General features: G+C 41.1%; 1 protein-coding gene across 1 annotated transcript; it reads right to left on the minus strand.

The window, feature by feature from the left end:
* Positions 1–17,408: 17,408 nt before the first annotated feature.
* LOC138175367 (glutathione S-transferase-like) lies at positions 17,409–18,045 on the minus strand. The gene has a single exon (XM_069105714.1). It carries the CDS (start codon positions 18,043–18,045, stop codon positions 17,512–17,514), a length of 534 nt encoding a protein of 177 aa, XP_068961815.1. The 3' UTR covers positions 17,409–17,511.
* Positions 18,046–23,807: the final 5,762 nt, after the last annotated feature.

Consider the following 23,807-nt stretch of genomic DNA (forward strand, 5'->3'; position numbering starts at 1 on the left):
GAACTTTATCTAAAGGGAGCTTATCTAAGCTCAAGAAAAAGTAAACCTTTCATAGAGAAAGACTAATGTAAAGGAAGTTCAAGCTCTTGCTGAAAAAAATCTCCATTTTGGCAGAAAGAAGAGAAGAGAGAAGATGCCCTCTAGAATATCTTCAGAGACAATAGAGGATGAGTCCACTGTCCCTGTGATTCACTCTGGTTTCACTCTGGATTCACTCTGATTGCTGGTACCCAATAGGCATCTGATTTCACTTGAACAGACTCTAGGTGCTCTCTCTCTCTCTCTCTGTCTCTCTCTGTCTCTCTCTGTCTCTGTCTCTGTCTCTGTCTCTGTCTCTCTCTCTCTCTGTCTCTCTGTCTCTCTGTCTCTCTCTCTCTCTCTCTCTGTCTCTCTCTCTCTCTCTCTCTGTCTCTCTGTCTCTCTGTCTCTCTCTGTCTCTCTGTCTCTCTCTCTCTCTCTCTCTGTCTCTCTCTGTCTCTCTCTCTGTCTCTCTTTCACTCCCCTCCCTTCCTCCTTCATTCTCTACCCCCCTGTAATGTTAATGGGATTTAAGATCTTCCCTGCCCATTAACAGGCCTCAGATGGAGTCCATTATGGGAAGCTTGCTTAGGGTAGACTTGCTTGTAGGAAGGCTCTCACACCTTTTGCTAATTTCTAATTAAGCACTGAGTGAGGAGGGTTGTGATGCCTTCTGGCTCTGAGAAGCATATATATACAATCTGAGTTGGTATTTTGCTTTGGGGGCTCATTTATGAGAAGGATCTTGTGATTCCCTGGTCAAGATTCTGAGCAGCCTTATGTTCAGAGCTCCCTGACTGCTCAGATGTAAAGGCTCTCTTGATCCAAGGATGTATGTAAAGTGTATAGCAATATTACTTTGATTCAGGCAGTTAGAGCCCTGTCTGTTGGTTTTTATTTCTCTACTTGTATTTTCTCTGAAATTCAGGGTGCTTTTCCCCTGAACTAGTGAATGTAATTTTAAAAAGATTGTTGACCTCTTAAAAAGCTATCTTTCCTAGTAAAGCAGATCTACGAACCTATGCTAGCAGCCATCCTGGGTATGCCAATGTGGTTGTCGATACACCCCTCCTTTCTCTTTCTCTTTTCCCCCACCCCATGCCTATATCTATGTGCCCTCAAACCTTACATAGCCCCACTAATTCTCAAAAAAATATGAATTATCTGCCAGAGAGAAAACAACTATACCTGAATCCACAGGACAAGAAAAGAAGAAACCCCCAAATTTAACAGCCTTATTAATTAACACTGGATAACTAATCCTTAAGACATTCACATAGCACCCTTCCCTCACCAACTTTCACACTATGGTCAATTGTACAATCTGATGAGTCTTTGCCAAGGCCATATCCCATTGCAACAAGAGGCAGAAATTGACTCTGCCTAGATCCATAAGGAGAAGGAGAACAATCAAAGGAGCAGGGCTCAGGTTTCCCTATGATTGAGGTAGTCCTTAGCTTAGGGAATGATAAAAGAGCAGAAACTCTGTCCACCCTGTCCTCCCCCAACTTTGGCAAAAGCAGCAGATGCTGTTTTAGCTCAATCAGAGAACTAACAGATACAGAGCACTGGGACAGGGTCCAACACACATGGCTGCAGTGGGCCTAAGGAAAAAGGGGACTGGAATCAACCTGGCGCCACTTCTATTCCCCCAGAAACAGCTGAGACTCCGAAAGTAAATTCCCCAATACTGGAGGAGGTAAAGACAGGGTTTCTCTCTAGCCCTGGGGATATACCCATCATCAACATGGGAGGATTCAAAAAAGAGAAAAGGGGAAAGATTTGGGGAAAAGGCTAAAAAGACCAAAGTCTTCAAAAGGAAGAAAATTGAATTAAAGACTAGAACACAAGCATATAAATCAACAGAGAGAATACTAAAAAGGAAAGGTGATGCCCGCACCCTTGTGGCATGATGAACTAGAGGACTATAAAATGAATGTGGGCCAGGCGGAGACTGAAAGCATTCATATGTTTATTGCTTGTATGCTAATCAAATCCCAATTAAGCATCTGAGGGTTAGGGTTTATATACTGTAGCTGAAGCATTTACATCATACTTTCTCATGGGAAACTTTACATAGTTTGTTACATGAGGTACCTAACTTGCAACTTTGCAGGAGGCTACTCCCATGGGATGCTTCCCTGCTTTATTATCTCATGCATCACTGCTTTATCTGTATCACTCAAGCAGGCCAGAATGTTCCGAGCCTCCCCAGCATGCAAGGATGAATGGAGGGTGGTGAGTCAATACTCTGAGATAATGGGCCCAGGCAGGTGGGAACAAGCTCAAGGGGGACCTTGGCCTGGATTTGCACCTATGGCAGATCCCTCAGAGCTAACCCTCAACATTGCCCCCCCACACACACACACAGAAACGTGAGTACTAAAATATCAAAAGGATTTTAAATTTCTACAAATAAATATTATACAACAAAGGCAATTGAACCAAATACCTAATAAAACACAGAACTGTATGGAATCCCAAGAGATCATGGAACCACAATAGTATGTTCTAGAATAGTAAAAAGAAAGGAACACTTTACATGAAGTTAGAAAGGAAGAAATGCCAAAAGTTATGACCTTAACAGCAAAAATAATTAACAAAATAGAAAAACTTGAATCCTCAAAGAAACTAGCATGTAACAGATTGAGAATACAAATACACTGAAGCGAAGAACAATATAATAGAAGAGAAACAAAAGGAATGCATGACTTATATGTAAACAAAAGACTTTGTTCTCAAAAACAATGCATAACAACTTAAGCACTGAAGGTCTCCCAGAAGAACATGAAAAATCAAAGACCAGAACACCATAACATAAGAAACAATACAAGAAAACCGCTCAGAACTTTTGAATACAGAAAACAAAGTTCCAATCAAAAGAATCCACAGGTTGTCTCTAGGGGAAAAAAAGTTCAAAATCCAAAATACTAACTTCATATGCTATAAAGAAAGAGAAATTCATGGGGTGGCTAGGTGGCACAGTGAATAGAGCACTGGCTCTGGAGTCAGGAGGACTGAAGTTCAAATTCGACCTCAGACACTTAACACAAAACTAGCCATGTGACCTTGGGAAAGTCATTTAACTCCCATTATCCTGACCTCTCCCCTCCAGAAAAAGAAATTCAAATAACATTTAAGTAAACTATTAAACACCTGCTAAAAACCACAGGAGGAAATGGAAATAAACATGTATATTGAAAAGCAAAAGCACTCAAGACACAATTCAAAAAATTGCAAAACATTCAAAAGACCTGTGAATTGGTCAGGAGAGGCAGCTCAAACTTGGTGCTTTATAAACTTTAAATTCTGTGAGGAACCCAAAAATATTATTATGGATTTTTTTTAAGTATGTAGAGACCATGAGCCAAAGGATAAAAGTTCAGAATAGACCAAAAGAGAAGGGAATTAATACAGAAGAGGCAAAGAAAGCCTCTTCAGAAAAAGACCTAATAAACCAAAGAATTTAAAAGGAAAGAGGTTAGGAAGACTTTTAAACTACAGCCAGTTCTTGCTTTACATAAGTGGGCCATTACCCAGACCTCTAGTTAATGTAAATTTGTGTGTTGATACTGGGGTGGGGGAGGGTTTAAAGCAGGTAGGAAGGGGGGTCCCTGCCAGTGAGGGAAGGGGCTACCCAAGGTTAAAGGACAAGTGGGGCCTGGGGAGAAGGCCAAGCAGGAAGAGGAATGTACTGGGGTGGGGCCATCCATGTGGGAGTCCGGGGTGAAACCCAGAGGAAGAACATGAGGACATGAGCGGGGAGAGGCAGATACAAAGTCAGACTGGAGAGGACTGGTGGCAGAGCATGGGTGAAGGAAGGGTGGGGCATGGGCAGAGTGGGCAGGACATGGGCTGAGGAAAGTCTCCTCTGTAGGGTGGTATAGGTTTCAAATCAAGCTCCTGATCCGGTGGTGGTGGCATCTCTATCCCAGGTGTTCTTTTGTTTTCACTTGGAGAAGTTTATTTTTTTAAGTTTTATTTGTTTTTCAGAGTTTTGTGGGGTATTTTTGGTGGGGGGAAGACACGGGAAGGATGGAGCTGAGGGGCAAGAGCAGAGAAAGAGCACAGTACCGTAAAGTTAATGTAGGTCAATTTGGGGGGCACTGTGGCTTTCTTTTAGAATTCTTTACTTAACATGGAATTTGCATAGCACAAATTTACTTGAGAACCCTCTGTAATCACTGAGCTGAAAGGGGAAAGGGCAGGTAAGAGGAAGAGGGGAAGAATTGGATAACTAAAAAAAAATAAGTAAAATTCTAAAACTAGGAAAAGGGTTGACAAAGTGATGAATTAGAAGGGAAAGGATGAATCAAAATAGATTAAGCAAAATTATTGTAGAGACAGGTAGGAGAGCAAAAAAAAAAGTCCTAATTGATAAAAATTTCTACAGACAAAAATGGAAGAAAAAAACCTCATTTACATTAGTAAATGCGAATGGATTGAACAATCCAATAAAACAAAAATAACAGGTTGGATAAAGTAGAGGACCACGGCCAGTGGGGTTCTAACCCTGATGGCTGAATAAGCCCTCTCAGCATAAGACTCTGCTAACCAGGCCGGGATTGGTTCCCCAACCCCCAGGAAGGCTCACAGGCATGGGCTTCTCGTCCCCCGTGAAAAGTGTGGTATGCACTCCCAGATTGGGAACAAGGATGCTCACAGTGTTCTCAGGTGAAACTATCATAATGTTGCAATGTAGTATTAACTAGAAGCCTTGGGACAACTCCATTTTGTTCTAGGGAGATTTTTGGGAGGTTTGGAACATCCTCCCTGGTACTTGTACCCTGATAACAAGGATAGAGTGCATGGCCTTCAGGTCACATATGAGGCAAATGGGAACTAGGGCAATGGTGTAATCCCAAAGACAGTGGCTTATGATGACTATACAGTTTTACACTATATATACTGAACTCTTAGCTGAATAGAGTTGATTTAGTTTTCCACCATACTGGAGTCCTGTCTAGTTTATGATTGTCAATCTCTGAGTAAGAAACTCTTTTGAAATCTATCATTTCACCTAACTTTTACTTCTCAGCTCTGCTGCTGGCCGGCAGGGCTCCTATCTATCAGTATCTCAGACACTGCCACAGAAGGGTAGGGGTCCCTGGGTGGGGTTGGCTTCCCACAGGATAAGAAAACAAAACCTCACAATTTGTTGCTTACAAGAACCACATTTATAAATCAAAGATATATTTAGAATAGGAAGCTAGGTGGCTCATTGGATAGTGCACTGGGCCTGGAGTGAGGAAAACTTGAGTTCAAATGTGAACTCAGACTCTTATTAGCTGTGTGACCCAGGGTAAGCATTTTACCTCTGTTTTCCTTAATCCACTAGCAAACCACTCCAATATTGTTAGCCAAGAAAACCTCATAAACATTATTGGTGTGCTATGATTCATGGGGTCACAAAGAGTTAGACACTACTGAACAACAACCTATATAGAATAAAAATGGGAGTCTAAAATAGAATTTTGATGCATCAGGTAACAAATATTCACCCTATGAAGAGATAAATGAGGAAATTATATCAAGATTAAAAGAAACAAACGATGAGTTAATATCAATATTAAACTTAGGTATTCCAAATACCATTGTGTCTAAATTTATAAAGGAAAAATTAATTATAAAAGACAAAGATAGTAACACAAAAGTAGTAGGAGAATTTAATGATCCTCCTGCAGAATTGAACTAATCTAACAAAGCTAAGCAATAGTGATGTGGTTAATGCGGTTCAGAGAGATGTTGTCCAGAAAGAATTCAGGAGGCAGATACTCTTCTAGTCAAGAGGGCTTTACTCACACAAAAGTGGTGGGCTAGTCCTTAGGGGTACTAGCAATTTGGAGAAGGGCAGGGGCTTGCTTTTGTACAGAAGTTTTGGGCACTCACCTAGGAGTGGAATATGCTCCTGTGTGGTCAGTTAATCATAAGGAAGGGGAAAAGGAAGGAGAAACAGTTGTGCTGGGTATATTCCAAAACAGTTTGAAGTTATGGTCACAAAACAGGGAACTTAGCTTGCAACATTCAAGGATATGGTCACAGACTATAGGGGTTAATCACATATGCATAGTATTGGCTAAAATAACAAGGTTTTCTCCTGTTACTGGGCAGGTTTAGACTTGGGCAAGGCTCTAGTTGTTGAACACAAGTCAGCCTTATCAGTAGGGATAATATAGCATTGAACAAATGTTGAAGAATTTAGAGCTAAAATATTTACTTTATCACTTCAATGATACTAAGGAATATACATTATTTTACAGGCCTGCACGACACTTATGCTACTTTTGACTATGTATAAGTCACAGAGGAATACAAAGGATTGTAAAAGGTAGAAATACTAATCACATCTTCCATAAACCATGTACAATAAAAATAGTATTCATTTCGGGGAGGACAAACAAAAGTCACAGACTTTAAGTAGTCATAAATAGCAAGTGTTTGAAAGAATAAATCATAGAAATAATAATAATTATTTTATCAGTCTTATTTTCATCAATAATAAGAAAACAAAAGGAAGGTGACAAAATAGAAAAAAGAAGATTAATGAGCTAGATAATGCATTTTAAAAATTTAGAAACTCAAAAAAATAAAAAATAAAACCAAAATAAGTACAAAGAAGGAAATCTTGAATATTAAAGAAATATATAAATTGGAACTCAACAGGATTGTAGAATTCATAGACAAAACTAAAACCTATTTCTTTGAAAACACAAATGAACCTAATACCCTCTTACCTAACCTGTTAAAACAGAAGACCATTTTCCCAGAATCCATGCTTTGCCCTTTTCAAGGTGGAGGTCCTGGGCTTTGTGACATTGAAAATGGAAAGGGGGGGGGTGCTAAAATTCCAAGAGTGCATACCCAAAGTCCTTGTGAAGTGTTAAGCATTGAGCAGCCAGAACAGCAGTTCCAGGGTCTTGCCATGTGATGGCATTTTGTTTTACCTCTTCCCCAGTATCTTTGCCACTTGATCCACCATCCCACAAAGGAAGGTATAACCTTTGGGGGCACAGTTGGGGCCAGTTTCTAAGAGGCTCTGAGTATAGATGCCCCAAGGATCAGAGTGGTTGCACATTAAGATCCCAGATAAGAGGATGTTCTCAAGAGATCAATAAGAGTGTTGTAGCTAAAAGGGCCTGTGGCAGTGCAAATTAACTTAGAAGTAGAGTTTTAAAAGGGGGTCCCCTAGGAGGGATAGAGTCATAGGTGCAAGTGGGAAGTGCTCCCTGAGCACAGTTGGTACAGCTGACTGAGGTGAAGTTCCAGAGGCACTTATCACTAGCAGTATCTGCACAGGTAGTACAGGTCAAAAGAGCAGTGGAAACATTTACAAGCCCTCCTTCAACAGGGGTATTAACCTGAGAGCTTATCTCCAAAGCAAGGGAATATTCCCTTGTTGAGAAGCAGGGTGTCAGGATGGAAAGACTAGTCCACAAAGGAGTCACCAGCACAAATAGGATGACAAAAATCTCTAAGGGGGTCCCATTAGGGAGGGGAACTTTTGCAAAGATTGCATCTGGTCAGAGATGAGGGGTGCTCTATGGGTGTGAATGGCATACCCAACAATCCTGGACTCCTCTCTGGCCTACTGAGTATCCCAGTTTAACTAGGGAGTTATCCTCCCATTTGTGGAGGACTAGTGATCTCAAAGCATCAAGAAGAAGGAAAAAAAGAACAAATGTTATCATTGTCTTTATGGCTATGGCAAAGTCAAAACATAAGAGAAGAAGGGCACATATGATTTCACTTCTTTCCATCCACCTGTCCACTGGAGGGGGCCAGGTACTCTTCTAAACAGTAGCTTGAGGTCCTCCATGAGTTAACAGGTATATTCCAGAGTCTCTGAAGGGGAAGCAAGAGGTGACATTGGTTTAATCCTAGTACTATAAGTCCACCTGGAAAGGCCCTCAAGTTTTACTGCCATTGGGGTAGTGAATATGACACGGTAGGGTCCCTTCCAATTGACATCTAATTGTTCTCCCTTTCGGGTTTTCCATGACTTTAAATATACCCAGTATCCAGGTTATACTGGAGCCAGATTCTCCTTTTCATTACCAAGAGATTTTGGAAGGAGCTTGTTAGCATATTCTTTCTGTTAAGACATTCTTGACTGCTCCTCACTGAGTTGCGAATTGGGTGACCAAATGCTGTTCTGGGTCTATAAGGATATCAGATGTTAGGAAAAGTCTCCCACACTGGAGTTCAAAGGGGCTAAGCTTGATATTTTCCTGAGGTATAATGTGAACTCTGAGCAGTCCAACTGGGAAATTTTTTACCCAATCCTCATGAGTCTTTATGTTTATTAAGGACCTGCTTGAGGGTCCTTACTATAATGAATGATTCATCTTCTCTACTTTCCCAGAGGATGGATATAAGGCAGAGTGAAGATGATAAGTGATTTTTGGTGCCTCTGACACAGCTTGTCTGTAAAGTGAAGGCTGGGCCATTGTCGTTGTAAGGAGCTAGGCAAGCCAAATTGAGGAATAATCTCCTTTAATAGGAATTTTGATACCTCCTAAGCCTTTTCAGTTCTGCAAGAATAGGCTTCTAACCAATTAGTAAAGGTACCAACAAAAACCAAAAGCAATTTGAACCCCTACGTGGGGGCATACGTGTAAAGTCTATCTGTGAGTCTTCACCTGGTAGATACAAGTTTTAAAAGAGAAGGAGGTCTGACTGCCCCATAAGAAATTGCTTGGACACAAGTTGGGCAAACTTGACAGACTTGCCAGATGGTACAGTAAAAATAGTTTTTATCACGGTCTGGAAGACATTCTTCCCTAGGTGTGTGGCCTGATGTAAGCTAAAAAGAAGCTTCCACTGGCTTTCCTCTGGAATAAGAAGTTGTCCTGAAGGTGTCTGAAACCACTTAGAGGGAGGAAGAGAGTATGCCCTCTCTTTAGCAAAGGACAGCTCTTGGGGACTGTAGGAAGGTATGAAGGAATCACAGAGCTATGGAAGTAAAGGAGCCAGTACAGTTGGTGGGCAGCATTCTTTGCTGGAGTGTTGGCCAATTGATTTCCCACAGCCTCTGGTGGTCTTTGCAAAATATAACAGCTATCTCATATGGTTTCTGAATAGCTTGGGGGAGATGTAATACCTCTTGTGTATGTTTGATACAGGAATTCTTTGCTGTCAAATATCCCCTTTCCTTCCAGATTGCCCCATAGGCATGTACAGAACATGGAAGGCTTATTCTGAATCAGTAAAAACATTCACCCTTCTACTTTCCCCTAGCTCTAGGGCTCTAGTGAGTGCTATTCTGCTTTCTGGGCAGAGGTCGCAGGGGCCAGGGGGTTGACCTCTATGGTGTGGTGGAGGCTGACTATTGCATACCCTGCTCTCCTCACCCTTTGTTCAACAAAGTTAAACCTATCAGTTTACCACTCTGCCTCTGGATTATAGAGAGAGAGAGAGGGCGATCCTTAAGATCAGGTCAGCTAGAATAGACTGAAATGGAGCATCTGAGTGGTTGCTGTCTGGGAGAAAGGCTACCGAGTTGAGAGTGCGGTATACCCACAGAGTTAGATTGGGGTAGCTAAGAGCAAGGCCTGACATTTAGTGAACCTGCTGCTAGACAGCCACTGATGATTTTTTGCTTCCAGGATGCTGTAGATGCAGTGGGCCATCAGAACTTCCAAGGGTTAGCCATGGTTTAGAGACTTCTTCAATTAAAACTCCCATTGCAGCTACTGCCTGGAGGGAGGCATGGAAGCCGTCCAGCAGCCACAGAGTCAACTTGCTTTGAGAAGTAGGCAACTGGCCTGGGGTCAAGTCCTATGCACTGTGTTAGGACTCCCAAAGCCTGGCCTCTCTTTTCATCAACATACAGAGTGAAAGGTTTGTCTAGATTGAGTAGAGCAAATGCTGGAGTGGTGATAGGTTTAGTTTTCAAGATCTTTTCAATGCCTTGAGCAGAGGTTCCCAAACTTATTTGGCCTACTGGCCCTTTTTAAAAAACTTACTTAGCAACCCTAATTCCCATCCCCACCCTCCCGCCCCAGCAGATATCTACTTTCTTTAACCTTTTAGTGTTTTTTTATTTGCATCATTTCTAAAAATATAATTTTTAAATGACACATCTTAATTTAATAATTTATTGTAAATTTGTGGGTTTTTCCTATATTGAAATTTTGATGAAGTAATATTGAATCATGTAACCAACCATATAACATTGTATTTACAAGTCATTACACATACATATTCTTGCTAATGCATGCTAGACTTCCCAACATGCTCACCTGCCAATACTTGCTTATTAATAGACCTATAGGTGGACTTGACCACTGATGGGTTATTAACTTGCATTTTTTGTGATTATTTGGAAAATAATATAATCACTATGATTTTAACTGTTATACACCAGATAAAACATGTATTAACAGTTTTTCAAAATTTTCTTCTCTTCTTTCTTCATGCTTTTACCACCCCCTTATTTTTATTCAATGCCCCCCAATTATACCTGAGGCTACTACCCCCCACCTCATTCCAGTACACCCCAGAGAGTGGTATTGCCACTTTGGGAACCTCTGCAAGTGAGTCAGGTCCTTGAGTAGAGTCATAAAGGGGTTTAGCAAAAAGATCAAAATTGGGGATCCAAGAGTCTACAAAATTCAGGCATGCCCAAGAAAGGTGTAGTTGCTTTTAAGTGGCTAGAACTGGGATAGACACATTTCCTCTCTGATATTAAGGAGCAAGAAGTGGCCATTAGTTCATGGCCCAGATTCTTTTTGGTTTGACATGCTATTTGGACTTTGTTTAGAGAGATCCTATAGACTCAGGTGCCCAAGAAATTAAGAGCTCCTTTGGCAGCAGCCAGAGAAGTCTCCTGAGTGGGGCTGCATATGAGAACATCATCCACATACTGAATTAAACTACTATATGATAGTTACAGGTCCTTTAAATTGTTTCCCAAGGTCTGGCCAAATAGATGGGTGCTATGCCACAAAACTTGGGGCAAAAGTATTTATGTTAGTTGGCATGGATTTGATTTTCCAGAGGGTGTCCATTCAAAGGCAAAAATAAACTATGAGTCTTTGTGAAGAAAATAACATCTTTGAGATCTAGGGTGGAAAACCATTGGGTACTCCCAGGAATCTAAGTGAGTATAGTATATGGGTTAGGGACTTTGGGGTGGATAAGTATAACAGCTTCATTAATGGCCCTGAGATCTTGAACCTTTTGATAATCCCCACTGGACTTTCTTACAGGAAGGACAGAGTTATTGCATGGGCACTGAAAGGTATTCCATACTTAAGGAATCTCTCAATCAGTGGTTGTAGTCCCTTCTAGGCCTCAGACTTAATTAGATATTGGTGCCAGTGAGCGGTCTTGGAGGCAAATGACGACTGTGTATATCACTAATTCAGTACCCACAGTTCCTGCTATAAATATGCAGGTGTATTCCCAGATTTGAAAGCAAGATACAACAGACTCTCTTCTTTCAAGACAAAACCAAGACATTTATTCAAACACCAGAGAGCCAAATCCATCATAGTAACAAAAAGTCTATACACATTGCCAGTGCAGAAAGCACCAACATCCCAAGTGTTCTTTTTAAGACAAAGTCCATAAGCATCACCAAAGCAGGGAGCACAAACATTCCAAGCCTTCCCTCCATCGGGCCTCCCCACAAACAAGCAAAATGCCCCTCTGTAAGGGTTATGGGATTTAAAGATCTCCCATGCCCCATGGACGTGCTGACATAGCAGAGCAAGAGAAAGTGAAAAGCCGAGCTAACGGTCCTGCAGTTGGCAATTGGCGGCGGTTGCCTTTTTTTTTTTTTAAGTTAGGACCCCTGCTGAGCACTGCCAGGGGCCGGAGCTGCTGGGAGCGCACTGGGTGGTTGCTGTGAGTGGGGAGAGGAGGACCTTTGCCTGAGGTAGCCTGTTCTGTTTTAAAGGCTTGAGAATGTGGGTGCTTTCTACTTTATCTACCTGTGCCAATGTCATAACTACTCTGATGGCTTTCACTTTCTGGTTTTGGGACTCAGTCTTTTGGTATCTTAATAAATTTTCTAGTTTATTTCCCCAAATGGCAAACCTGATGTATTTTGTGATGGATAATTATATCAGCATATTTGTAATCTCTATAGGCATTGTGAATATGGCATTGCTGATACACCCTCTCTCACTCACATTAGCTGCTCTGCTCTGGTCTGCCTGCTCTCTCTCTTCCAGCTCTACCTCTTTCCCTCTCAGCTCTGCCTCACCCACACTTCCTGTACCACCCCTTCCTGCTCCACCCATTTGGCAAGCTCCTCCCACTGCAGGTCCATGTGACTTAGGCTCATGTGACTCAGGCTTCCACAGGACTCAGGCCCAAAGCAGGTCACATGGGCCTATTGAGGATGGGAAAGATCTTTCCATTCCCATTAACATCACACTGGGGTGATATAAGAAGCTCATCAAGGAATTCGCTGATCCCAGATAACCTGCTCAATTGTCTCCCATACTTCTGGGGGAACATAGGGAGGTCCAGTGAGAAGAGGCAAAAGGGAGAGTGGAAGCTTACCTAGAGAAAATTGGCTATCCAATTTCATTCTCAAGTTCCTTCCCAACAAGGGGGCAGGAAAAAAGGAGAGAATAAGGAAGGAGTGGTTAAACAAAAGATCCTCCAATAGGCAGTGCAGAGGGTACTATGTTTCACCACATAATTGTTGCAGATTTTATGCTAACATTTTTTGCAAAAAAGTGGGCTGCAGCCATTATGTGAAGCTTATTTTTAAAAATTTGTGCCAGTATTACTTAAAAATCATTTATTACTAAACTCTTTGGTTCAAGATTGGGATGCACAGAATACTCATGAAAATACATTAAAACTGAATAGTCCAAATTGATGCACATCATTTCTTCATGACAGTTTAACAAACATTTTTTTCTGATCTGAAAAATAAAGTTAACACATTAGTTGTTATTTATTTGTGCATTATACTCAAAATATTTTTCCAATTTATTTATTTTTAGTTTTCAATATTCATTTCCACAAGATTTTGAGTTACAAATTTTTCTCCCTCTTTCCCCTACCCCACCGCAAAATAGCTAGCCTACTGAATACACCTTTCCCTAATCTGTTCTCTCTTATATCCTCCCCCATTCTCCCCCCCTCCAACTTTCTAGGAAGGCAAGATGGATTTCTATACCCTGATACCTGTATATCTTATTTCCCATTTGCATATAAAAAATTGCGGGTTTTATATATATACACATTTGTTTTTAAAACTTTGAGTTCCAGACTTTTCCCCTTCTTCCCTCTTCACTCACTCCACTGGGGAGATAAGCAATTCAATATAGGTTTTACATGTGTAGTTACACAAAACATTTCCATAGTAGGTGTATTGTGAAAGACTAACTATATTTCCCTCCATGCTATCCCACCCCTCAATTATTCTATTTTCTCATTTGACCCTGTCCCTTTTCAAAAGTGTTTGCCTCTAGCTACCCTCTCCCCTAATCTGCTCTCCCTTCTATCACCTCCCCTCTTATGCCCTTCCCCCCTATTTTCCTGGAGGGTAAGATACCCAATTGAGTGTGTATGTTATTCCCTCCTTAAGGCAAATTCAATGAGAGTAAGGTTGTCCCATTCCCTTTCACCTTCCTGCTCTTCCCCTCCATTGTAACAGTTTTCTCTTGCCTCTTTTATACAGATAACTTACCCTAATCGATCTCTCCCTTTCTCCTTTTCCTGAGATATTCCTCTTTCACCTCTTAATTTTAGTTTTTAGATATCATCCCTTCATATTCAACTCGTCCTGTGCCCTCTGTCTATGTATACATGTACATACATATGCACTCCCTCACATATATACACACATATACCCTCCTATACACACACACACATATATATATATATATATATATATATATATATATATATTAAATATATTCCCTTCAACTGTCCTCACACTGAGAAAAGTCTTATGAGTTACGATTATCGTTTTTTCCATGTAGGAATGTAAATAGTTCAACTTTAATAAGTTCCTTATGATTTCTTTTCCCTGTTTACCTTCTCATGATTCTCTTGCTTCTTGTATTTGAAAGTCAGATTTTCTTTTCAGCTCTAGTTTTTTCATCAAGAATGCTTGAAAATCCTCTATTTCATTGAATGACCATATTTCTCCCTGAAGCATTATACTCAGCTTTGCTGGGTAGATGATTCTTGGTTTTAGTCCTAGCTCCTTTGACCTCCAGAATATCATATTCCAAGCCCTTCAGTCCCTTAACGTAGAAGCTGCTAGGTCTTGTGTTGTCCCGATTGTGTTTCCACAATACTCAGATTGTTTCTTCCTGACTGCTTGCAGTATTTTCTCCTTGACCTGGTAACTGGAATTTGGCTATAATATTCCTAGGAGTTTTCTTTTTGGGATCTTTTTCAAGAGGTAAATTGGTAAATTCTTTCAATTTCTATTTTGCCCTCTGGTTCTAGAATATCAGGACAATTTTGCTTGATAATTTCTTGAAAGATGGTGTCCAGGCTCTTTTTTTGATCATGGCTTTCAGTTAGTCCAATAATTTTTAAACGATCTCTCCTGGATCTATTTTCCAGGTCAGAGGTTTTTCCAATGAGATATTTCACATTGCCTTCTATCCTTTCATTTGTTTGGATCTGTTTTATAGTATCTTGAGTCCTCATAAAGTCATTAGCTTCCAATTGCTCCAATCTGATTTTGTTTTTTTAATTGATTTCTTTATTTACTTTTATTTTACAACATTCAGTTCCACAGTCCCCTGAGTTTCAAATTTTCTCCCCCTCCTTCTCCTCTCCCTCCCATGATTGTGGCATGCACTCGAATATAGGATCTATAAATATTTTCACCTTAATCATTAGTCAGGTTGTAAAGAAGGATTATAACTGATGGAATGATCAGTGGGAAAGAGGAAACAAAACAAAACCAGAAAAAGAAACACAGCAAGTAGTTTGTTTCAATCTGCATTCCAACTCCACATCTTTTTCTCTGGATGTGGATATCTCTTTTGATCATGAGTCTTTTGGAGTTGTCTTATAATCTTTCATTGCTGGGAGGAGCCCAGTCTGTTGAAGTTAGTTGTCACACATATGATGTGTCTGTGATTGTGTACATATTTCTCCTGGTTCTGCTCTTCTCACTCAGCATAAGTTTATATAAGTCTCCCCAGGTTATTATGAAGTCTGTCTGCTCCTCATTTCTTATAGTACAGTAGTATTCTATTACATTCATATACTACAACTTGTTCAGCCATTTCCCAATTGATGGGCATCCCCTAGATTTCCAGTTCTTTGCCACCACAAAAAGAGCTGCTATAAACATTTTTGTACATATGGGTCCTCCTCCCACTTCTCTAACCTCTTTGGTATATAACCCTAGAAGTGGTATTGCTGGATTAAAGGGTATGCACTTATTTATAACCCTTTGGGCATAGTTCCAGATTGCTCTCCAGAATGGCTGTATCAGTTCACAAATCCACCAACAATGCATTAGTGTTCCAATTTTTCCACATCCTCTCCAGCATTTATCTCTTTCCTGTTTTGTCATTTTAGCCAATCTGGCCAGTGAGATGTGTTACCTCAGAGTTGTTTTGATTTGAATTTCTCTAATCAATAGTGATTTAGAACATTTTTTTCATATGCTTATAGATACCTTTCAATTCATCTCCTGAAAACTTCCTGTTCATATCCTTTGACCATTTATCAACTGGGGAGTGGCTTGTATTCTTATAGATTTGACTCAATTCTTTGTATATTTTAGAAATGAGGCCTTTAGGGTGGCTAGGTGGTGCAGTGAATAGAGCACCAGCCCTGGAGTCAGGAGGACCTGAGTTCAAATCCAGGCTCAGATACCTAACACACACACACAAAAAAAACCTAGCTGCATGACCTTGGGCAAGTCACTTAACCCCAACTGCCCTCCAAAAAGCAAAAAAAAAACAAAACCAAACACACAAATAACAATAAAAAAAAAAAAGAAATGAGGCCTTTATCACAGACACTGGTTGTAAAAATTGTTTTCCAGTTTTTTACTTCCTTCTTAATCTTGGTAACATTGGCTTTATTTGTACAGAAGCTTTTCAATTTAATGCAATCAAAATTACCCATTTTGCATTTTATAATGTTATCTAACTCTTGTTTCATCATAAAGTCTTCCCTTCTCCATAAATATGAAAAGTAAATTATTCCTTACTTTCCCAGATTGCTTACAGTATAAGCCTTTATACCTAGATCATGCACCCATTTAGACTTGATTTTGGTGTATGGTGTTAGATATTGGTCTACACCCAATTTCTGCCATACTATGTTCCAGTTTTCCCAACAGTTTTTGTCAAATAGTGCATTCTTATCTCCAAAACTGGGATCTTTGGGTTTATCAAACAGTAGATTACTATAGTCATTGGCTGCTGAGTCTTGTGTACCCAATCTATTCCATTGATCTACTACTCTGTTCCTCAGCCAGTACCAAGTAGTTTTGAGGACTGCTGCTTTATAATACAGATTAAAATCTGGTATGGCTAGGCCACCTTCCCTAGCATTTCTTTTCATTAATTGCCTTGATATTCTGGATCTTTTGTTCTTCCAAATGAATTTTACTACTATTTTTCCAACTCTACAATGTACTTTTTTGGTAGATTGATCCAATATAATTTTGAAGGAATTAATCTCTTCAGTGAATTTTTGAAATTCCTTTTCCATCTGGCAAATCAGCTTTTTAAGGCATTCTTCTCCTCATTGTTTTTTTGGGCCTCTTTTGCCATTTGAGTTAGTCTATTTTTTTCTATGCATAGAAAGCCTTTATTTGGTGCATATCTATTTCATTTTTTGTCACAATACAGAGGTAATTAGGACTTAGGTCAGTAGCATTAACTGACAATTTGCTATTTATTAGGCTCCAACAATTAGAGTAATCCAACTTCACATGCTATGTTCAGCACAAAAAGCATGGTGCAGAATTCTGCAAGCACTCTTTGTCTTAGGTGCTGGAGCAGTTTAGATAAGGCTTCCCTCACAAGGTCACTTCCAGAAGGTGAAGAGGCATGTAGCCAGTGGAGGTCTCCCTCAGGTCAGGGAACAGATGAGGAGGGTTAGGCTTAGTACATGTATGTCCCTGAAGCTTAGAAAGTGAACCATAGGAATCTGAGAAGGCTTACATAAGATGGAGAAACACCTTATAAGGCCAAGAAATCAAGAGGTCAGTCCTTCAGTTGTGGGCTCTAAAGTCGTGTTTAGAAAGGACTGAGCAAAGAAGAGCTTTAGAATGGAAAGAGGATCCTTTCCTTGCCTCCTATGCCCTTCCTGGCTTTTTTAGACATCTCTGAAAGGTGACCTAGAGAAGGCCCACAGAGCACTGGCATGACTGGAGTCCGACGTTAAAGGTCCTAGAATCACACAGTAATCACACACTGGGGAGAGTTTGCTCTTCATAAGCTTTTCTACAAACTTGGCTACGAGCACAGGCTTTCTCTCACTGCCAGGAGCCAGGAATTTCTTAATTGTTGCCATATTACTCATTCGAGTTTTAAATTCCTAGAGTAAAGGAAATCCAGAGAGTGCATCAGGGATGATCTCTTCCACCATTAAAATAGCTTCGATCGATTGCACATCTGCCATGTTCATCTGGTTACCCACAGGAAAGTTTTGTCCATGAATCTTTAAAACCTTTTCATCAACAGGGAAGTATCTGTTTTTGGCCTTGTTAGTGTTTTCAATCAGTCTTTTCTCCTGCTCTTCTCCTTTTAGGAAAGGATACAGGATGACTAGCTCCCTCATATCCATTGTTTTCTCTGAGTAGATGATAACTGTTGCTCTCTCCTTTATGACCTTCCCAAGTAGATTGTATTTGTCACCATCATAGTGGAGAATGGCTCTAGACTGAACCAGCTTCATCCCATCAATTTCAACTTGTTGGAACAGCAGGACAGTTGATCTTAACTTTTCTAATTGATCTTTTATTTCAAAAAGTTGTTCTTCAAACTCTACTCCAGCTGTGGCTAAGAGCCATCTGATGGATTCCATTCTGCCCTTTCCATTAAAGTAGTGGAGGACTGGTTTATTTGCCATTGTGATGTTTTGTGTTTTCAACTGCTGTTAAGAAAGAAAGTCACGCGAGCTGGTGTCCAAGAGGAGCAGCTTCTAGGCAAAAAAAGCTAGCTCTACTCTATTTTTTAAGATGTATTTTCTTCAGTAAGGCTATTGATTCAGTTTTCTTCATTTTCTTGCATCATTCTCATTTCTCTTCCCATTTTTTCCTCCACTTCTCTTACTTAGTTTTCAAAATCCTTCTTGAGGTGTTCCATGGCCTGTAACCAATTCGTACTTTTGATGCAGGAGTTCTGACTTTGTTGTCTTCCTCACATTCCATGCTTTGATCCTTTTTGTCCCCAAAAAAGGAATCTATGGTAGGATTGCATTTCCTCTGCTTGCTCATGCTGCCAGTCCATTACTTGACTTTTGAACTCTTTGCCACAGTATAACTCTGCTTTCAGAATGGAGAGAGCTTTGTCCTAAATTGCTGGGGTTTTCACAGCTGCCAGAGCAATTAGGAGGGTGGCCTCCCTGCAGCCCCCACAGGCTTTGGCATCTGGCCACACACTCCAGGACCTCCACCCAAGACCACAATTCAGATCCAAGATGGTTAAAGCAAAAGAAATTATCCTCTGAATGGTCGCTTGGTCCCCCTAGAATCTGCAGGCCAGGAGCTCCTGAGGCAGCCACATGGCACAGCTGCCATGCCTATGCCACTTCTGGCCCGGGGGCAGGAGCCAGACCTTGCTCTTCCATCCACCCCTATTCCAACAGAGTTCCACACTGACCTTTACTTTGTCTTTGGCGTTTATGGGTTGAGAAGTCTGGAAATCTCTGCCACTGCTGGTGCTTCACGCTCCTGAAGTCTGCTCCAACCGCTGCTGGTTAGGACTGCCCTGGAGCCAAAACTGCCCGGCTCACACAGGGCTGGGCTCAGCTCCCAGCTCAGTGAGATAGCCCCTTCCTGCCAACCTGCTGGGCTGCCTTCAGCAGATTTGTTTCTCTCTGTTACTTTGTGGGCTCTGTAGCTCTAAAATTTATATAGAGTCATTTTTTGCATGTATTGGAGGAGGTGGAAGCCAGAGCCATGGGGAAATCCTGTTTCTACTCCACCATCTTCTATAGTCAAATATTACACTTGAGAAAATTTACTACAGCGTTGCAAAGTATGGACTTAAAAAATTTAATCTTCTGGTTCCCAAGATTCTACACTGCTATCACTGGTTTAATTATCTGACATGCTGTCCTCAATGCTACTCTGTCATCACTCTACTACAGTTTTTCATCTTCAGTTCCATCTAGTGCATTCAAACTTGCAGTCTTTTGTGAAGCTTTTGATGACTGTTTCATGCAGTAGGAGGACCCAAAGTTTAATGGCCTGGGTGCACATCAGTTCCAAGGAAGGGCACTTGGTATATGCAGTGGGGCATCCATAGGTGATCACTGCTCATCATCCTCTTGTTGTAGAAACAGTGCAAGTGGTATTTAACTGGTTTGTTTACATATACATCCCAGGACTGCAAGATAGATGTTGAGCCGCTGGTAATGGCTGCCTGTTGCATCTTATTTTCATGGTGAATTTGCTTCACTTCATTCATGATGTGATTTCAGAAACTATCTAAAACAAGCAGTTGGTTGTTTGGCTGTGTGCCGATTGCTCTACCCCACAAAGTTCTAATCCAGTCTACCATGAATTTATAAGTTCATCCAACCTTTTGGTTGCACTTGTACATGAATTCTGGAGGGAAGATGTAATTCTTTTTTTATTATTTTAATTATGGCTATTATTATTATTTTGCTTTTTGGAGGGGGAAAGCAGGGCAATTGGGGTTAAGTGACTTGCCCAAGGTCACACGGCTAGTAAGTGTCAAGTATCTGAGGCCAGATTTGAACTCAGGTCCTTCTGACTCCAGGGCCAGTGCTCTATTCACTGCACCACCTAGCCACCCCACAGCTGTAATCCTTTAGGCATTGTTTTCATCTTGAAACTTATGCAAGTCAGTAACTTCCTTTCACCAGCTGTAATGACAAGCATTACCCTGCACCCTAATTTCTCATTACCATTGTTTTTCATAGATACATTTGATGGTCATTTTACTACAATAGTGCTATTGCAAGGCATATTGGAAAACACTGGAGTCTGATCAGCATTACCAAAAGAGTGTATGAAGTTTCCTGCACATGCACAAGACAAAGCAATAAAAGCTTTCAACCTTGTCAGTGTAATCAGGGGGCAACTTTTGGCATAGTTTGGTTCTTTTCTTCTTCAACAGATTGCATCATTCATTGCATGAATCTTATAACCAATCCACTACTCACCTTAAACTGAGCTGTAAGAGTATTGCATTTGTGACTATTTCACGTGCCTTCATTTGCAACATCTTAAATGATGTACTGCAGCCATTTTTATGCGTTTTGTTGCTATATACAAACACTTCCTCATCAATTTGTGGAAACTTGCCTGTTTTAGGACCTCTAAATGTGCCTCAAGAAAAGTTTGTGTTTTTTAGCTTATCTTTTAGTTTCCAACTTTTCACTCACTGAAAACTGTCTTTACACAGCTCTGTTTCCATGCTGTTCAGCAAACACAATCACTTTCAGCTTGAAGTCCATAGAACAGTTCTTTTATTTACCCATAATCAGAAAGAAATTCTTTGCATGTTAATGTATTGCTGGCAGAAGAACTGTGTACAGCTTAGCTCATGCTGGAAGATGCAATCTTAACCATATCACATGACCTACTCATCACAGCTTCATCAGCCCGCTCACTCCCCTTATGCCTATAGCTCTTCGTTGGACTGGGTGACAATATAATTAGTACTACAGCACTCTAAACAAACCACGCAAGTTGGCTTTCCAAAGTATACTGACAAGGCGTGGGTGCTGAGAATTCTAGGCTAATGGCTCACAATGCACGAGAGATAAGTGAGTATCCATATACCACTGGTGAATACATTGCTGCTCTGTTTACCTTTTAAGCAACATGATGAACAGAATTATATCATGCCACAATTATGCAATGAAACCAATTTTTGGACTGAAAAAACAGGGTGTAACAATTATGCAGTGGTGATATTTATGCCAATGGAATATGCTATGTCTCTTGACAACCCCTAAGTTTCCCATCAATGCTGACAACCCAAAGGCTAGAGGGATGGGTAGGGTCAGAGTATTGGGTCAAAATAGAGAAGGTGAATCCTGCATTGATAAGAAAATCAGAAGTCTTACCTGCCTCATTGGTGGTCACCCAGGAATCAGCCAAAGAAATGGAGAAAGTGGGAGGGAGCCTGGCCAAGTCCCAGGCCCCATCACTCTAAGTCCTAAGAAGACTGAGGGGTAAGGTACTGAGAGGAGACAGCTCAACCACCCTTCCTACCTCAGGGACAGCCCTTCCTCCAGTGTTCCTCTTGTTTACATCTTGGGCACTGTCCTGGTGGCTTCCTCCATGGAGGGAAACTTATTGGACCAGGAGCCCTCCTTTTGGCATCAGAAGACGGTTTTCCCATTGCTCAGTTTACCAGGAGCATTATCAGGGGTTCTGGCTATTATAGTGGCCAAGAGTTGAGCCTGTTCTCTGGTTCTAGTTCTAGTTCTGGGGTTTTTTTCCTCTATTGCAACTAGGTCTCTGTTGTTAAACACTCCAAAGGCCATCTCCATCCATTGGACCTGAAGTGTTTGGAGTCCCATTGCCAATTTCTGCAGATTTCCTTCAAATATCTGGGGCAGACTGACTGAGAAAGTATATGCCAAGAATGGCAGCTCCCTCAGAAGAGGAAGAATCGAGATCGGTGTACTTCTGGAGAGCTTCCACCAGCTGGCCCTGGTAAAGGATGGAGTTTTCGTGAGCTCCAAATAATCTCTTTAAGTCTCTTATAGTTCACTGGCTTCTTTATTCCCTTTTACATGCCTTCCAACAGGCAAGCCTAACATATAGTCTCTCTTTTCCCTGTCCTCATTCTTTTGGTAATCCTGTCTGGGGTTAGTGGTAGGGACAGTTTCAGCTCCTGGCAGATACCTCATGGGGGAAGATATAGCCACATTGACCCCAAACTTCTGGACATGGTCCAAAATTCTATTTTTTTTTCCTTGATGGTACAACAGGTGGAGAAAAGGATATGAAGGTCTCCTCAAGAAAGCTTGAATTGAAGGGAGACATCTCTAAAGCCTTTAGTGAACTTGTTGGGATTTTCAGAGTACTGACCCAGTTTCTCTTTAACTTGGGAGAGGTCCATCATTGAGAAGGGGATTTATACTCTAAGTGTCCCACCTGATGAGGTGGCTACTTCCCTTACAGGAAAAACCTCTGAAGGAGTGAGTGGTTGAATCAGGAGCTTGGGAAAGAGGGATCTAGGAAGTCCTGTTCCTCAAGAGGGAGGGACCAGGGGGTGGGAGTTGTTGAGAAGTTGAGTCCAGCTATGAGGCTGGGTGAGAAGGAGGATTTGGCAGAAGTTGGAGTGGTGACTGCTGGGAAAAATGAGTCCTGCCATTAGGCTGGAAGAGAAGGTTTAGGGGAATGATAAACAGGAGGATTCAGGGAGTAAGGAGGAGAATCCTCTCTCTGGGAGCTGTGAGTTTCCTAGTAAGGTGTAACAGCAAGCAAAGTGGGATTTTTTTCCTGTTTTTCTTTTAGAGTTCAGTTTCCCAGCTTTAGGCTAAATTGTAAACATCTGGACTAATCTCTGGTAATCCACAATTATAGCATATTAGGTGCTTTCAAAGGCAGCTTTCATGCCTTTGGGCATTAAGCCTATCAAGTGCTGAGTTTCAGAGCTACATGGGTGGGCTTTCTGTGCTGAGCCAATCAGATAAAGTATGTGGGCTCAGCCAATCATATAATGTATATGGGCTACACATGTGCACTGAGCCAATCAAATACCTCATGGAACCGTATATAAGCTGGAAGCTTCATATCATCTTGGGGCTCACTCCTGAGAATTCTTGGTGTCCTGAACAAGTGAAGAAGAAAACAAAGATGAAGAGAAGAGAGATGAAGAAGAAGAAAAATAAGTTCTGAAAGAGCTGGCAGCAGCAGTAGCAGTAGCAGCAGCAGCTGTGGAGACTCGTTGAAGGAGTCTCTTAGTTGCAGAAGTGAATTGAGCTGAAGGGAAGAGACCTGCCCATAGTAAGGAGGCTTAGCTTAAGCCCCTTTTAAAATCTGTTATCAAGGAGCCTCTGGCCTTTAAAAGTGAATCTAGAGAGTGATGCTGATAATGTGTGTAAATATTGTTATTGCCCTGTTAAACTTTATTTTCCCAGAGTCAGAAGCTTCAGGCAGGAGCCTATGGAGCCTGCTGTCAGGTAGGAATGGGAGAGCTTGGAGTGGAGAGCTGCCTATGTGTGAACCAAGGCCATGGGGTTTGGGAGTCAGCCTTGAGTCAAGATGAAAACCTAGCAGCAAGGCAGGAGCAGTGAATGTGCCAAATGGGACCCTGAAACAACAGTATGAGAAGAAGTACACATCCCCAAAAGGACTTTACTTGGACACTTCTTTTTGATTGAGGAGATTGTAACCTGCTATGACCTAGGGGTGGAATGTTTGTATTTACTGCTACCCCTTAAGGATATGTTGTACTAGGGAGGACCTTGGCCTGGGACCCCTGATTGTATAAGCCTATAGAATGTATAAGGTGGGGGATATGCAATGTTGTTTTATACTTAATTCAATGATATATGCTGTGTGCCATGTTACATATTAAGTGTTATGATATATACTGAAAGTTATGCTTTGTTTAAGGCCATGCCACTCTTGTAATAAGTTGTTATGTTGTTATGAATTGTGAATGCTTTAGTGTCTTAAA

Source organism: Petaurus breviceps, unplaced genomic scaffold, assembly GCF_028583685.1.
Source record: "Petaurus breviceps papuanus isolate PSGF00001 unplaced genomic scaffold, PetGlider_PUasm1.0 77, whole genome shotgun sequence".
Classification (NCBI taxonomy): domain Eukaryota; kingdom Metazoa; phylum Chordata; class Mammalia; order Diprotodontia; family Petauridae; genus Petaurus; species Petaurus breviceps.